The following is a 16,625-nucleotide window of genomic DNA, read 5'->3' as shown; positions in this document are numbered from 1 at the left end:
GGTGTTGCGGTTTAGTGTTACTTTCTACTTCGTTTTTGTACTTTAGTCCATCCATCCATCCATTATCCAACCCGCTGAATCCAAACACAGGGTCACGGGGGTCTGCTGGAGCCAATCCCAGCCAACACAGTGCACAAGGCAGGAACCAATCCCGGGCAGGGTGCCAACCCACCACAGGACACACACAAACACACCCACACACTAAGCACACACTAGGGCCAATTTAGAATTGACAATCCACCTAACCTGCATGTCTTTGGACTGTGGGAGGAAACCGGAGCGCCCGGAGGAGAACATGCAAACTCCACGCAGGGAGGACCCGGGATGTGAACCCAGGTCCCCAGGTGTCCCAACTGCGAGGCAGCAGCGCTACCCACTGCGCCACCGTGCCGCCCTTTGTACTTTACTGTTTAATAATAAATAATAATAATTCATTACATTTATATAGCTCTTTTCTCAGTACTCAAAGCACTAAAATAGTGAGTGATACTTAGCTGATAGCAGTGTAGAAGCAGCACAGCACAACACAGCTGGTAGGACAGGCGAGTGTGGTAGCTTAGGTGAGCGGCAATAGCAAGCAGCAGAAAGAGGAGGAAGCAGGATTTGGATGTTCCAATACACAGCCATAAACAGTAACGCTTGGTAATTTCAGTCCTGATCGCCCCGGAGCCATAAGCCTGGTTAGTATGAACATTAGATCAGTTCCGGGTCGTAAAGTACTGTAAGATGAAACGGGAGCAGATCAGCATAGCGAATATAATCACGGAGACAGATCATCCTGAGGTGCTAAATCGCCAGGTACAAAGAAATGTTCGTAGGTCTCCTCCCGTGATCCACAGACTCAGCTGTTCCCAGTAAAGTGGAGTCCATAAAATCTGTAAATATTAAGCCAAATCCAAGCAATTCGAGTCAGATGTATCCACGAACTATAAGTATAATAAACGAAATAAAACAAGAGTAAGAAAGTGCAGAATTAAGGCGAATTTTGCGAAAAGTGTTGTTAACAGGGAGGAGCGGCGACAACAAGCGTGCGCCAGCGTCCCCTCACCTGCTATAATAAAGAAGTTTAGTAGACTTTTACTTTATCTCATTTAGTGTTCTTCCCGGCGGTGTTGTCGTTTTTTAGTGTTAGTGTCTACTTAGTGTTTGTGTTTAGTGTTATGGAAGGAGTGATCTTACCACTGTCAGATTTTGCAATGAATGAGTTGGTAAATAATGATTATTTATGAACAGATCACATGAGCAAATTCAACGAAATTTTAGCTGCGCACACAATTTTCCAACCTCAAGAGGTTTTGCTAATGTGGACTCCTGACATACCTATAATGCCCATTCCACAAAATGCAAAACATACTCAAATATTACCTTCTGCAGCTACTGAACGAGTGACTCACTGGTTGTGTACCTATTATGATGGTGCTGTAATTCATGTCTATGACAGTTTAAACGCTGATAAAAAATTGAACCTCACTGAAGAACAGTTTTGTTTCCTTACAAACTTCCCATAGTTTATGAAGACGCACAGCAACAATTAAATCATACAGATTCTGGTGTATTCTCAGTTGCATTTGCTGTGTGTATTTCTTTAGGTATTGACCCAAGTGATCAAGTTTTTACTATTTCTTCAATGCGAAATCACTTACAAATAATTTTTGTTACTCGACAATTGCTTCCATTCCCTGTCAAAAGTAGCCGACGGGCGACACCAGTTACAAGTATTCAGTGCGTTCACAGACCTGTACGAAGTACGGCCACTAACACAGTCATTCATAAAAGGGGAGATGACTCGGTGCAAGAAATGGGGATTGAAACTACCTTGGAAGACATGCAATCAACGAGGCGATTAAACGGATCTCAAGAGACGTCTTCTAGGTTGGAAAAAAAGCGCTTGGCTGCCAAAACCATATATATACATATATATAAATAAAAAATTAAATGTTCGTTTGTTCAGAACCTTAAATCTCCGAAAGTTCTTCACCGATTGCTTTGAAATTTTGACACAACGTTGCATTCGAATACGTGCGTGTTTTTATATACATATTATATAGATGTCACACCTGTGACAGGTAAAAACATGCTTTTTTTAAAAACACAGCGCCATCTGTTGGACGTAAAAGCAACACACGCTATACTAAATATTTTATGATTCTCTTTCAATGTTTCGATGCTTCATGTACGTGAATAAAGGCAGCGACATGGCAGTTTTTGGCGTGCAACCAGAAAGAAGTGATAAGAATGCGGTCATACATATCGATGAAATCGCACAGTATTAGGCTGGAAGATACATAAGCAGCAATGAAGCTGTATGGCGAATTCTTTCATTTCCCATACATGAACGAAGTCCAGATGTTGTTCACTTAGCAGTACATCTAGAAAATGGACAACGCGTTTATTTCACAGCTGCAAATGTGCAACAAATAGCCCTGAATCCACCGGCTACAACGTTAACTGCTTTCTTTACGTTATGTCAGAATGACATGTTTGTGAAAACACTGCTGTATTCAGAAGTGCCTACGTATTACACATGGAATGTGAGTAGAAAATCATTTAAACAACGCAAACGAGGAGAGAGAGTCAACGGACAACCTGGCATATTCAAAGAAACTACGACAGGCAGACTGTACACCGTGCATCCCAATCAAGATGAATGCTTCTTTGTTCACATGCTGTTGGTAAATGTGCCCGGTCCAACGTCTTTCCAGCAATTGAGAATTGTCAACGGCGTTACACATGCCACTTTGTAACAGGTGTCTGGTCACACTATATAGGTGATCTAACTTAGACACCATTAAAATATCCGACTACACCACCCAGTTTTATTAAGAGACTGTGTACTCCTGAAATTTACCAATAATAGCACACAGGTTTCTTTAAATTGAGCGGTGAGTAAACACACTATGAAAGACACAACAGTAATTTCAGAAAAAAGCAACAGTAAGTTCTATTACACAAGACAATATAAGGTACATTAAAAAGATAAACGAACATAACAAAACCTAAACATATCAGGAATTAATTTCCTTTTTTTAAAGAGGAAAATACACAGTCCACACTCTAAAAGTCCGTTAAAAACAAGAATTGGAGGATACAACCTTTAGTGGTGCAGAGTCCAGTTGATGCACTGTATTACCCCAACACTTAATTGTTCAACTGTCCATGGATCGTTCCCCTACAGAACGTGTCAAATTGTTGAATCCCTGTCAGCGTCTCTTCGTTGTTCCTTTTTCTTCCACTCTGGGCTCCTTGTGTTGCTGGGACCTAGGCACGCCTCATTTCTTGTCTGTCAGCTTTGCTTGGTCCTTTCATGCGGATTCCCTCTCTCACTGAACCCACATCTGGCGCCTCTTGGTGGAGCTGTCTCTTCCTCCCTGGAAATGTTGCCGTCCTTGTGCCTCACGTCGTGCCAGCCAGGTACCCTCGTCTGCCTTCAAACCCCTGTGCTCTGTCCGAGTGTCTTGGCAGTGTTTTCTGTGGACTGTCCCCCCTGCCTTCTACTGCCCAGGAGTTTAAATCTCCTTCAGTCCCTGCTGTTGTCAGTCCTGGACAATCAGTTTAATCAATGGCACATCTAAATCAATGGCACATCTAAATTTCCTGGGTTTAACAATTAATGAAAACACAAGTTAGCAAAATGTATTGTTACTAACCATTAATGAGTACAGATCTGCTTATTTGAAACCAATATTGTCAGATATGTTAATTTCAGGTAAATACAGACATCCTCCAAGGAAGCAGCAGTTCTTTTATAACAACTTGGTTTTGTTTGTATACTCAACCAGCCAGACTTCAAAGTGTTGACTCCTTTGCAAGACAGCAAATACCTACACAGACAACCCTGACACAATCAGTAACTGGATTATCCAGGAAATCGAAAAACAAGGTCCCCTTCTGTCAACGTTCCGAAGTACATGTCAAGCTCTGAATTTATTGGAGAACGACCGACACTGGGATGTATACATTAATGACGTGTGCAACACGTCACATCCAAATCAAATTCGTTAATTGTTAGCAATCATATTGACCACCTGTTCTCCTTCATCTCCAACACAGTTATGGGAGAAACATAAATCGCACATGTCTGAAGATATTTTCCGTCGAATACGCAAGTAAAATTCAAATATAAACATGGATTTCACAGCAGAAATCTACAACTAAGCGGTGATAATGATTGAAGATTTGTGCTTAGAAATCGCGAACAAAGTTCTCAATCAATTGGGAATGCCATCACCGAATCGATCTGCTTCTACTTTGTTCAATGTAGAATTGTGTCGTGAACAAAATTACAACACGGGTGATCTTATGTCGTGTGTGCAATCAAATATTCCTAAGCTAACGCTTCAGCAAAAAGGCATTTACGATCAAATAATGCAAACTGTCAATAACAGGGTTGGAGAAATCTGGAAATTGGGAATGGAAAGGTGTCGGTTGATCTGACCTCAGAACGAATTTCATTGCCTCATAACGTCTGCAATTAAGTGACGTCAAAAGAAGAATTGGTTGAAAAAGTATTTCATAATATTCAAACCAATTATAAGAATCACGATTGGCTGAGTGAACGAGCTATTCTTGCGGCCAAAAACAAAGACGTCTACGAACTTAACAATATTATTCAGTCTAACATTCTGCACAGACAATGGAACAACAAAAAATATTGTATACCCACAAGCATTGTGAAATTAAACATATTAGAAACGTGCGCTTTCTCTTTTCTTTTTTTTTCCATTTAATCAGACTGAGCCACAGCAACACGTGGCCGGGTACAGATATATATATATATATTCACAGCATTCGAAGTCTGTGTCACAATCTGATTGTATGGGTGGTTACCTACCAGGTAACACTTGTGGTTGGCCAGCAATCTGCTAACATCCGCCACGGTGCCTTCAGTTTGTGAGGAGCAGATCATAGAATGGTTGAAATAGTTTACTGTCAAATAAATGCAAAGAGTACGCGACACGTGTTTCGCCCTCATTCTGGGCTCATCAGGCATACACACTCCACTGCACACACACACACATATACAGTATACATACACATATACATCTATATTAATAAAAGGCAAAGCCCTGACTGACTCACTCAACACTAACTCTCCAACTTCCCGTGTAGGTAGAAGGCTGATATTTGTCAGGCTCATTCCTTACAGCTTACTTACAAAAGTTAAGCAGGTTTCATTTCGAAATTTTACACGTAAAGGTCATAACGGTCGACAATGTCCGCCATGTTAAAGTTTCTTATTTATGGCACCATCTTCATGAAATTTGGTAGGCGGCCTCCCTGCGCTAACTGAAACAGATGTACGTACTTATTTTGGTCGTATGACACCACTGTCGGCCGCCATATTGAACTTTCCAACGGTCTTTGTTACTTAATGGGCCCATCTTCACGAAATTTGGTACGCAGGTTCCCAATGCTAACTGAATCCTACTTACGTACATATATACGTCCATAGCCTGCAGCTCGGTCCACACTCTGAATCCTCCAGGCACTCCTGAGCATAATCTAATTTTGAAGGTTGGGACACCAATAATGTTACTAAGAAACTTACAGCCACCGAAACTTTGTAATGGCACGAGACTTCAGGTCACGTGCTTGCAAAAGAACCTAATTGAGGCAACTATTTTCACTGTCGGTGGCTCAGGGGAGAGAGTTTTTATTCCTGGCATCCCCGTTATACCCTCTGATCTCCCATTTCAATTCAAACTCCTCCAATTTCCAGTAAGGCTCTGCTTCACAATGACAATTAATAAGTCTCAGGGACAGACCCTACAAAAGGTTGGCATTGATTTGAGGCAAGATTGCTTTTCACATGGCCAACTATACATTGCATGCTCAAGAGTAAGCTCAGCGCACAGCTTGGTCATATTACAACCGAAGGGGCAAACTGACAACGTGATATACAAAGAGATCCTTAACAAATAATTATTGGTACATTTTCCCTCAGTTTATTATTTAAAATTTTAAAGCAGTACCTCACCACTGCGAAGCGCGGGTATTTTGCTAGTGTAATTATAAATGTAAGAAATGTTTAAAAACTATTTATGATTCCTGTAAAATTAAGAAATAGCATTAAATTTGGTGTAAAACACATTATGACTTGTTTGGGACTTGACATTTAAGACTCGTAACTTGCCCTTCTTGACTTGAGACTTACTTGTTACTTGACAATCAGTGACTTGTCCCAAAATCCATAAAGAGTCATTCAGACGTCCTGCTGGATCTACACCTTCAGAGAATTCCAACTGGCACAGAGCTAAAGGGTGAGGGTATCACATCGGCGAGACCAATAAAGTGTCCCCTGAGGATCTGCTCTCACATCTTTGAGGACTTTGCACTGATGTTACACACCTGCTGAGCAGATCTGCTCTCCTTTGTCCAATTCACAGTGGCCATGTCCCTTTGTATTTGCACTAACACTCACTCCTGCACTCCCACAGGCCTCTCACCCGCTGTACACACAGAGGTCTCTGTTACAATAACGCTTTGTCTATGATGTGGTCATCAGACGTGTAATATTTATATAGGTGTGTTGTGTTAATGTTGGATATTATAGCTAAGAAGAAGCTTTTTAAGAGAATAAAATTTGTAAATAAGAATGTGGAGCTCATAAGGAAAGGCTGACGTGGTGTGTGATGGGCGCTCATTGCTGCCCTGAGACTCAGCTCAGAACAAGAAGGAGTGGAAAATGAATGTTTATTTCAATATTCATTTGAGTTGAACAAGCATTAGAAACTTCACTCAATCTAATAAACAAATTACTGACTGGTCAGCAGAGACACACAGCATGATGGGAGGTCATTAAGGTTGGACTGTCCAGTGCTTCTTATTTTACTGCTCCATTTTACAATTTGTTTATTCTGTTTTTGTTTTTGATATTAAGATTTCCAAACCAGGCTAGCAGTTTATAAATACAAACAGACTCAATACAAGATTTATAAAAGAGTGTCATCATGGAAGGTCTCACATTACAAAGACTCGGCTTCCATAAACAGTGGAGCTGCTGCTGTCCCTTTGTGCCGATGGCTTCTGTGCTTCACTTAAAAGTCAGCTCAGCGTCTTTGATTGTCCTCAGATATTTATGACTGTCAATGATCTCCACTGCCTGCTCTTTGATGATTGTTTCTTTTTGCTGCTGCTTCTAAGTTTGATTATTAGTTCATTAGTTGTTGTAACATTGAAGTCTAGAAAAGATTCATCCCACCAGTTCACAAAGTCATCTCCTACTGGACCAGAACTGGTTTCATTCACACTCAGTAGGCTAACAATCACAGAGTCATCAGCACATATTAAGATGAACCTGTCCTCAAATTTACTGAGACCACCATTAGTGTAGAGGAGTACAAAAGAGGAGAAAGAATAGACATGAGTGGACCTGTGGATGAGGACAACATGTCAGACAGACAGCCATTGACTTTCACTCTTCAAGTCACGTCTCTTAAAAAGTCAATCAGCCATCCTATCAAACTGAAGTCGAAATTAAATTCTTTAATAGGTTTCTGTGCAAGAAGGTGAGGCTGAATGGTGTTAAAAGCTGAAGAGAAGTCTACAAACAGGAGCCTCACATGAGTCTTGGTGCTCTACAAGGGGTCATACAAGAGATGAAGCAAAGTGACATAAGAACATAAGACATTTGACAAATGAGAGGAGACCATTCAGTCCATCAAGACTGTTTGTTTAGCTAAGCACATGCAGATTCCTCTTAAAGGAAGCAGAAACCTTGATGACAACTTCATGTCTTGGTAGTTTGTTCAGAGTCCCACAACTCTTTTTGCTTTCTTGCTTCAATTTTAAATGCACTTTCTGTTAATTGCCACTAATGTCCTTGAGTATGTGATTACGCTTAACTTGACAGAATTCTGCTAGATCTACTTTATCAATTCTTTTGAGGATTTGAAATACCTGGATGAGGTCCCCACACAATCTCCTCTGCTCAGACTAAGCAGTTTTTTTTCTCTGAGTCTGTCACAGTAGGACATGTCCATACCACAATAACAACATTTATTTATATAGCATATTTTCATACAAATAATTGAGCTCAAAGTTCTTTGCATGATGAAGAAAGAGAAAAAAGACAAAAGAATTAAAATTCTGATGGCCAGGGAGGACAGAAAAATAAAAAAAAACAGCTCCAGACAGCTGGAAAAAAAATCAAATCTGCAGGAGGTCCGAGGCCACGAGACCACCCAGCCCCCTCTAGGCATTCTACTTAACATCAATGACCTCAGTCAGTCCTCGTGGTATTCAGGGTTCACATGGTAGAACTTGATTATGACGGTCCCATAATGCACTTGGTTGCTCTGCTCTTCATATCTTCAAGTGCTGTTATGTCTTTCTTGTACTGAGGAGACCAGAACTGCACTCAGTACTCCAGATGAGCTCTCACTGGTATATTATAAAGTAAGAGTTTAATGTCACTTGATTTAAATTCAGTAGTTTTTATGATATAACCTCACATTTTATTTTATCTTTTTAATTTCTCCTGTACATTACTTAGTCAATGACAATGTTGTGTCAACATAAACCCCTAAATGCTCTTCAGAGGTCTCCTCCTGTAGCTCAGTGTTTCCCATTTTGTATTTATATTTGGCTGAACTGAATCACACAGGTGAATAGAAGACGCATCGTGACGACAGCAAGTGAAGTGAAAAAGTATCACAAAAATAATACAAACAAATAAAAGAGGAGACTCCATAACACTTCAGGGACACAGATATTCCTTTATTCCTGTTCAATAAATGAACCCATAATTAAAAGGGAATCACAACAAATAAATAAACTTTGACAAAGATGGAGACAAACAGGCCTGCTGCTGGTCACCACTAGAGCTGCCAGTCCTGACTGGTAAATGACAGACAAGAATTCCAGTTTGTCATCCTCACTCCATGGTCACCTGTGACAAGTCTGTCTGGTCACACGAGTGCAGGACGCCGTCAGTCTCATGTCTGTGACGTTCTTATCCAGTGTTGATGTCCACATGTCAGTCTGAATGACTTGGCACCAGTCAGTCCAGCGTGAAGACAGGAGACCCTGTCAGGTATATAGCGCCTTACTTTATAAGAATGGCAGTGGTCTCGTGTTCACACTGCACTTCAGTGAAAAGTCAGAATACAAGTGGCCATTGAACCTTTGTGTTGTTTATCCTTCTGTCTGTCTGTCTGTATCTCCTCATGTCCTCACTTCTCTCCCTTCTTCTCCACAGCCTGTCTCGTTGTGGTCTCACCTCCAGATGTTGCTCAGCTCTCTCGTCAGCTCTTTCTACTCCACACTCACGACTGACTGAACTGAACCTGAGTGACAACAACATGGAGGATACAGGAGTGGATCAGCTGTGTGAGGGGCTGAGGAGTGAAAACTGCAAATTAGAGAAATTGAAGTAAGTGAACAACAAGTGTGTGTGTGTGTGTGTGTGTGTGTGTGTGTGTGTGTGTGTGCGTGTTTGTGTTTGTGTGTCTCATTAATTTTATTTCTTGTCACATTATTACTCTGACTTTTCCACTCACACAACACAAACACTGTGTTTAATCAGGACAGACTGCAGTGTCCCTTATGGACAGACAGATGGACGTGAGGTGACACAACTGCAGATTTCCTTTAATATTTCAATTCCTAAAGACAGCATTGTGACCCTGAGCCCCTCCACCACACTGGTCACTCTCCTCACCCTCTCTGTCCAGACTGTTGTTTTATTTCTTGTCCCACAAGCCCATGCTGTCCATTCTTTATTTTAATCTCGTACTTGTTCTTGTCCTCCATTGTCACTTTCCTCCTTACACTCCTCTGATGTCCTCACTAAAGTTTGTTAAAATCACTAAAATAAAATAAAGAGGAGAAACACAAGTCAGTGGGAGGAGAAGAGACGACTACAGTGACAGAAGACAAAGAGGAGTGGACAGCTAGAGCTGAACTGGAGTGACAGATAAGGACAAGGAGAATAGAATAGCAAAGATAAGGAGAAACAAGAGAAGGAGATGAACAGATGGAAGAAAAGGACGAATAAACAAGGAGGACTAGGCAGAGGATAAGGAGAAGGAGAGAGAGGAGGACAGACAGAGGAACAGGAGGAAAGGTGGACAGCAGCAGTAGAAATGACCAGCCAGCCATACACAGAAAGAGAAGGTGACAGGGAGGAGAGGAATAGGACTGAAGGCAGTGTGGACAGTAAGGTGGGAGACACAGGAAGTGACCGCCATTATAGCCAAGTGGACTGAACAGGCCGACATCATTCTACAAGACATGACCCCCAGGTCTACACAGGACATCGACATATATCTGTCAGTGGGCTTAGTGACCGACAGGTGGACACAAACATCATGAGCACTAGACGTCCAGAGACACTGAGAGGATTCTGGGAAGGTGACCTCAGTGGGCGTGTCAGTGAGATACTCCAGTGTGAGGAGTGGCGCCCTCTTGTGTTTGTAACTCACACTTGTGTCTCTTGTGGGACATTAAAACAAGAATCTCACCACATAATAAGTGTAGGCTGTCACATGACTTTCTCAATAATCCAGTATATAGCGCCTTTTTGATACTTTTATACACACATGGTCTTCACTGATGTTATCTCAGGTCCAAACCCTCTGCTTCACAAATCCTTCTTTGTCATTTCAGTCAGTCAGGGTCTTCCTCAGTGCCAGCAGACAATCAAATGGCCGACTGGAGATGTGAATAATTTGACGTCACTAAGGACACCTGTCACACTAGTCCTGTGCTCCACTGGTCACTCTGGTCACTGCGTGATTCTCTTTACTACTAAATACAAAGCTGTCTGGTGACACATGTCAGGGGTCAGTGGTTGTGTGAAGGTTTTCAAATTAAAATGGTGGACTCAGAGGGGCGTAGGTGGATGTGGTAGTGTGGGGGAGCAGAGCAGCCCTGGAGTGTTGGTGGTGAATTGGCGGAGCGCACTTTACACCTGCAGACATGTGTGGTTCAGCCAGTGTCCTCATTAGTGTTCTGGGGTGTGGAATTAGACACCTGGACCCCAGTGAGTTTAAAATGAGAAAAATGAAAAGACAGAGATGGAGGTTAAATGAGAAATAAAGTAAATGCAGAATTGTGGCTGATTTGATGCAGTGGAATGGAGGTCAAGATGTGGCCCTGAGAGGAGTGAGCACATGGCACTCAAGGGGTAAGGTCAAAACCTACTGTGTGCCCAAGGAGCAAGAGTGACCAACTGCACCCAGTGGGCTTCTGCTGACGGCTAAGGGATGGTGTTATAAGAAAGGAGAAGGTCTCATGAGGCACCCTGCTGAAGGGCATGGGAGTGTGATGTGTGGTGGGAACACAAGCTGAGTTTGGGGTCCTCAGCGGTGACCAGCTAAGGTGGCAGGGGCAGAAGCCGATGTGAAGGATGACCGCCCTTGCCGGTGGTCTCTTGACTTGCTGAGGAGAACTTAAATGGTAAGCAGAGGAGATGTCAGTTTTATGTGGCACAGAAACTCTTGTTGTTTTTACATACAATAATGCCAGCGCAGTGAGAATTGTGCCAATAATACTACTATCAAAGTGACAGGTGACACATGATATTAAACACAATATTAATGTGACAAATACTAAAGTGACATATCATTAAAGTAAAATAAAATAAAGTGTCATGACTTATGCTGATAGGATAACATGTTTGAAGTGACCCATAACAAAAAAAAACAAAATAAAACTTCTAGAGCAGTGAGCCAATAGTGAGATATCAGATGTGGTGCCCAGCTAATACAGTCAATACAGCTTAGTAGGAGAGAAGGAGCGTCAGGCCCAGAACTCAACCACCACCCCCTGTTATGAAGAGTTAAAGAGTCTAATGGCTCTGAGGACTAAAGATCTCTGGTATCTGTCCATATTGCAGTTCTGTGATAGCAGCCTACCGCTAAACAAACTCCTCTGATTAATTATGGTGGTATATAGAGGGTGATGTTCATTGTCCATAACAGATAGCAGCTTGCACAGTGTCCTTCTCTCTGCCACCGTCACCAGAGAGTCCATTTCCATGCCAGCCACAGATCCTGCACACCTGATCAGCTTGTCAATACACTCACCATCTCTCTTCTTCAAGCTACCCCACTTGCTCACTAAATATAAAGTGATAGATAATTACAACGGTGAACAGATATAATGGACATAATTAAGGACAATACACATAATCCAAACAGACAATATTGGTCTGCTGATATGGTGACTGGAGGACAGACCTGCACAAGTTGCTTTGTAATGTCGGGTCACCAACTGGGTGTCCCCCTTTAATGAAGTCAAATGAAACAAAACAAAAGTGGACGCGATGGCCCATCAAAACACACCTTTTCAGCCAAATAGACAAATTTCCTTTGCAGTTATGTGAACACGATGGCGCTTGCTTCATGTTGAGTTTCTGGGTCCAACAGCAGACTCCATCCTCTGGGAGTCAGCAGCTTTTCAAGAGTCCCACCCAGAAGGACAGGGGCAGCTCTGGGCACTGTGGCTGAGTCAGTTCCTCTCATTTGGTTTCTTCTCAGAGCTGCAGGTGGATAAGGAGAGACAGTCAGTATGAGCGCCCCCTCTCGTCTCAGAGTGGTATCACTTACCTCACAGAGACAGGAAGGTCATCTCCAGGTGGGCACACATGTGTGACAATACATAGAACTGGCCGCTCATTTGTTTGCACTGCTTGTATTGTTGTATTCAGCAGCACTTTGAGAATTGATTCTCATTACATGTTTATTTGCACTTCATTTTTGTTCATCTTTGTATTAACATGGAGTTGATAGTTTGGAAATGTAACAATAAATGTAATAAATGAATCCTGTAAATTTAAGAAATAGCAAATGTAAATTTGGTGTAAATCACATTATGACTTCTTTGGGACGTCAATTTAAGACTTGACTCAAAACCTGCCTGACTTGACTCAGGACTTGGGAGTGAAGAGGAGAAGAAAAAGGAGAAGAAGTGAGAGCTGGAAATAAATTGAAAGAGAGCAATGACACGGTGTCACCACCAGAGGGCAGAGCTGAGCAGAGCAGAGGACTTGGGGACCTGCAGGTTTGTTGACGTCTGTGTGACTGATGGCCTTTGGTGTGCACTGATAATTTGAACCCAAGTCCATTGATTTTAACATTTATAACATTTTGTCTGAATATTTCTGGTATTATTTGTAAAAGCTTGTAAAGACCCCACCATCTTTATTCCACCCCCTTACTGTCCACCAGCCTGTCCTGACTTTTATAAACAGATGTCATTGAAAAGACAGGACATAAAGAAATGAGCTGCTATTGTGACAAATTCAAACTGTGAGGACACAAACATGTCACTCCTGTGACCCCCACACGTCCTGTGAAGTCAGCTGATAAAGTGCTGTAGATTTCCTTTGCTGTCATTTTGATCAAATCACTTATAGGAGAGCTGTGAATGGACAGCAGTGGTCAGCAGTCATGGGGGTCTCTTCACAGTCTATTCAGACCATCTCTGTGCCCATTGGACTGAACTTTGGGACGCTGACAGCCCATTTGAAGCTCGTCCTCCTGCTTTATTACAAATTAGTAGAAGGAGTAAGAAAACTGTGCTCAGCACCACTGAGGTGTTTAGTGGACAAAGGTCAGCTGGTCAGTGTCACCGGTCAGTATGTGAGGTCTGAGTGGCCGAGGACAGAAGTGTCACATGTCAGTCTTGTCCTCCATGTCCATTATGTCATCACTCCTAAAGTCAAGTCCAGTGTTTGTCCTTTTAAACCAACAGAGTGTCATCATCATCATCTAATTACTGTGACATGAGGAGAGTCCATCGTGACAAACAGCTGAGTGTTAAGCTCTGCAGTGACCAGAATGTCTAACAGTTGTCTTTTCATGATGTCCTACAAATCAGACAAAATGTCTACACATCCTGAGTCCTGAGTGACACAAAGAAATCCCACTTTGTCACCCCCCCCCCCCCCCCATTGTCACCTTCTACAAGCCCATGTGGCTTCTCAAGTGCAGGACGCTGTCAGTCTCATTTCTTTGATGTTCATCTCCAATATTAATGTCCATGTGTCCGTTTCAATAACTTCTCACCTGTCAGTACAGCATGAAGGCAGGAGACCCTCTCAGGTGTTTGGTGCCTTACTTATAAGAACAGCGGTGGTCTCGGGTTCAAATAGACTCAGTAAAAAGTAAAAATGCCAGCAGTCATTGCGCCTTTGAGCTCTGTGGCCTTCTGTCTGTCTGTCTGTCCCTCCTCAAGTCCTCACTTCTCTTTCTTTTTCTCCTCAGCCTGTGGTCATGTCGTCTCACCTCCAGATGTTGCTCATCTCTCTTCTCAGTCCTCTCTTCTCCACACTCACAGCTGACTGAACTGTACCTGAGCAAAAACAGACTGGGAGATTCAGGAGCTCATCAGCTGTGTGAGGGTCTGAGGACCCCAAACTGTAAATTAAAGATACTGAGGTGAGTAAACAGGGTGAGGTGTGTGGGGTTATGAAGTCAGAGCTGACCACCTGATGTACGGACTGATCACAGGACACCACATGGACTGACTGAAGGAAGGAGAAGGGCAGGCAGTGGGATGAGGAAGACAAGAGCAGTGGACAAGTGGAGCTGGACAGAGGTGACAGACAGGGCGGACAACAAACATAATGAGAGACGACAGAAGGAGAACAAAGAGGAGGATTGTGAGATGAGCTGAAAAAATGAAGAGTAGAAAAGGTGGGCAGACAGAGGGACAAGGACAAAGAGAGGAGAGGTGACAGGATCAGGACAGCAGGCAGAGTGGACAGGAGGAGAGGGTGGACAGGGTTATAGGGGGTCACTTGGAACTAACAAGACAGAGAAGTTCCAATGTCAGTAGACAGGGTGATGAGGGGACAACAAGAAGAAACAAGAGGACAGAAAATGAGAGAAGACAGGAGAGTGAGGAGGAGTGAGAAAGAAAATAATAAGAGAGAGACTGAATATTAATTAAGAGAGCAGGACACAGGAAGTGACCACAGAGGGGTCAACACCATGTCACCTGGACAGACCACCTTCTGTGGTGATAGCTCTAACAGCACAATATAGCAAAGGGTGAGGCCTCTAGAATAGCCCACCAAACAAATGTCACCTCCAGGCAGGCCCACCCCAGGCAAACAGGAGGCTTCAGGCCTGACCAGGACTCAGAAAGGAGCTCAGGCTTTTAAATTGATAATAAAATCAAAAAGAGTCTCAGAGGCGTGAAGTGAGTCTGACCAGAGGGAGAACCGTGAAAACTCCAGCTGGAGCAGAGACAAGTCCACAAGTGGTCTTCATAAAAGACGAGGTTTATTAACAAAAGAGCCAAAGGGGCTGCCAAAGGCAATCCAAAGCTAACAACATTCAAAAAGCACAAACTGTAAGAGAATCTGAACTCAAGAGCCAAAGGTTCAAAGACAATAATCAGAAATAAAAATAAAAGAGCAAAATACTCACAAAGACCACCAATCACCAGAGCAGTCAAATGAGCCGCAGCCTTTAGAGAGTTGAGGGGCAGGTGGTCCTGCATCTTGGGATCAAACCACAAAATACAAGGAATGTGAGAGAACTGCAAGACACACACAGAGATACTAAATAATAACTGAATAGAATAAAAACAACAGATAATACAGAATTAAACAAATAATAAATGAACAGAACAACGTTATAAAAACAATGAAGGACAATAAAAAATACATAAAACTGTCAGCAGGAGCCACGGAGGACCCCCAGCCTGACTAGAACACCTTCACTGAGATGAAATGAAACTCCACAGGGCGGAGTGGTGGCTCTGAGGCTAAGGATCTGCGCTGGTATCCTGAAGGTTGCCGGTTCGAATCCCCGTCACTGCCAAAAGAGAACCTACTCTGCTGGGCCCTTGAGCAAGACCTTTAACCTGTAATTGCTCCAGGGGCTCTGTACAATGACCCTGCGCTCTGACCCCAAGGGGTATGCGAAAACTAACAAATTTCTAATACGAGAAATCGTATAAGACGAAATAAAGAACAAAAACAAAAAAAAAAAAAAAAAAGGACTTCAGAGGACGGTGACCTGACTGGACAGTGAACTGAGTGACCAGCAGGGTGACACACATGTCATGTGACTTAGGGACACTGTGGAGAATTCTGGGAAGTTGACCTGAGTGGGCGTGTCACTGTGATAGTACAGTGTGTGAAGTGGGGTCCTCTTATGTTTGTAACTCACACTTGTGTCCTTCACAGGCTGTCTGGTAATGAGATCAATGAGAGTGAGAAGAAGAACCTGAGGTCACTACAGGAGGAGCTGAACAGGACTGGACGGCAGGTGAATATCAACATATGAGAAGACAGGACATGCTGATCAACTGACCCCAGTGATGGTGCCCCCTGTCCACTCTCTCTGAATCCTTCTCTTTATTATTTTATAATCTCCTCAGCTCTCCTCCACATTTAATAAACTCTCCTTGTCTTCTTCTCAGCCTGTGTTCTTCTTCTTTAAACCCACTTGTGTTTCTCCACCCTCTCACCCTGAACTTGTCACCAAACTCCACAAGTTCAGACCAGAGACCCCTGAGTGTCACCAGCAAGAGAACCACAGTGAGAATTTTCCTCTAAAACCAGCTGGGGTCACATAGCCCACCGAGGGGAGCAGCAGGAGTAAACACGGGTGGACAGTCCAGTTGTAGGGTGATGGAGAGTGAGGCCAATCCTGGCATTGGTGACA

General features: G+C 42.9%; 1 protein-coding gene across 14 annotated transcripts in view; it reads left to right on the top strand.

Moving 5' to 3' along the window:
• Positions 1-16,379, top strand: part of LOC114642585 (NACHT, LRR and PYD domains-containing protein 3-like) — a 1,142,003-nt gene extending 1,125,624 nt beyond the window's left edge. For 12 of the 14 annotated variants that reach the window (XM_051921799.1, XM_051921798.1, XM_051921797.1 and 9 more), the window contains 3 exons: positions 9,200-9,373; positions 14,211-14,384; positions 16,145-16,379. In XM_051921799.1, coding sequence (XP_051777759.1) covers positions 9,200-9,373; positions 14,211-14,384; positions 16,145-16,244 — 448 coding nt within the window. In that variant the 3' untranslated portion in view covers positions 16,245-16,379. The remainder of the gene's footprint in view (positions 1-9,199; positions 9,374-14,210; positions 14,385-16,144) is intronic. The other 2 variants (XM_051921801.1, XM_051921803.1) reach the window with 1 other exon arrangement.
• Positions 16,380-16,625: the final 246 nt, after the last annotated feature.

Source organism: Erpetoichthys calabaricus (genome assembly GCF_900747795.2).
Source record: "Erpetoichthys calabaricus chromosome 1 unlocalized genomic scaffold, fErpCal1.3 SUPER_1_unloc_25, whole genome shotgun sequence".
In the NCBI taxonomy this organism is placed as follows: domain Eukaryota; kingdom Metazoa; phylum Chordata; class Cladistia; order Polypteriformes; family Polypteridae; genus Erpetoichthys; species Erpetoichthys calabaricus.
This window is presented reverse-complemented; position numbering and strand designations above follow the sequence as displayed.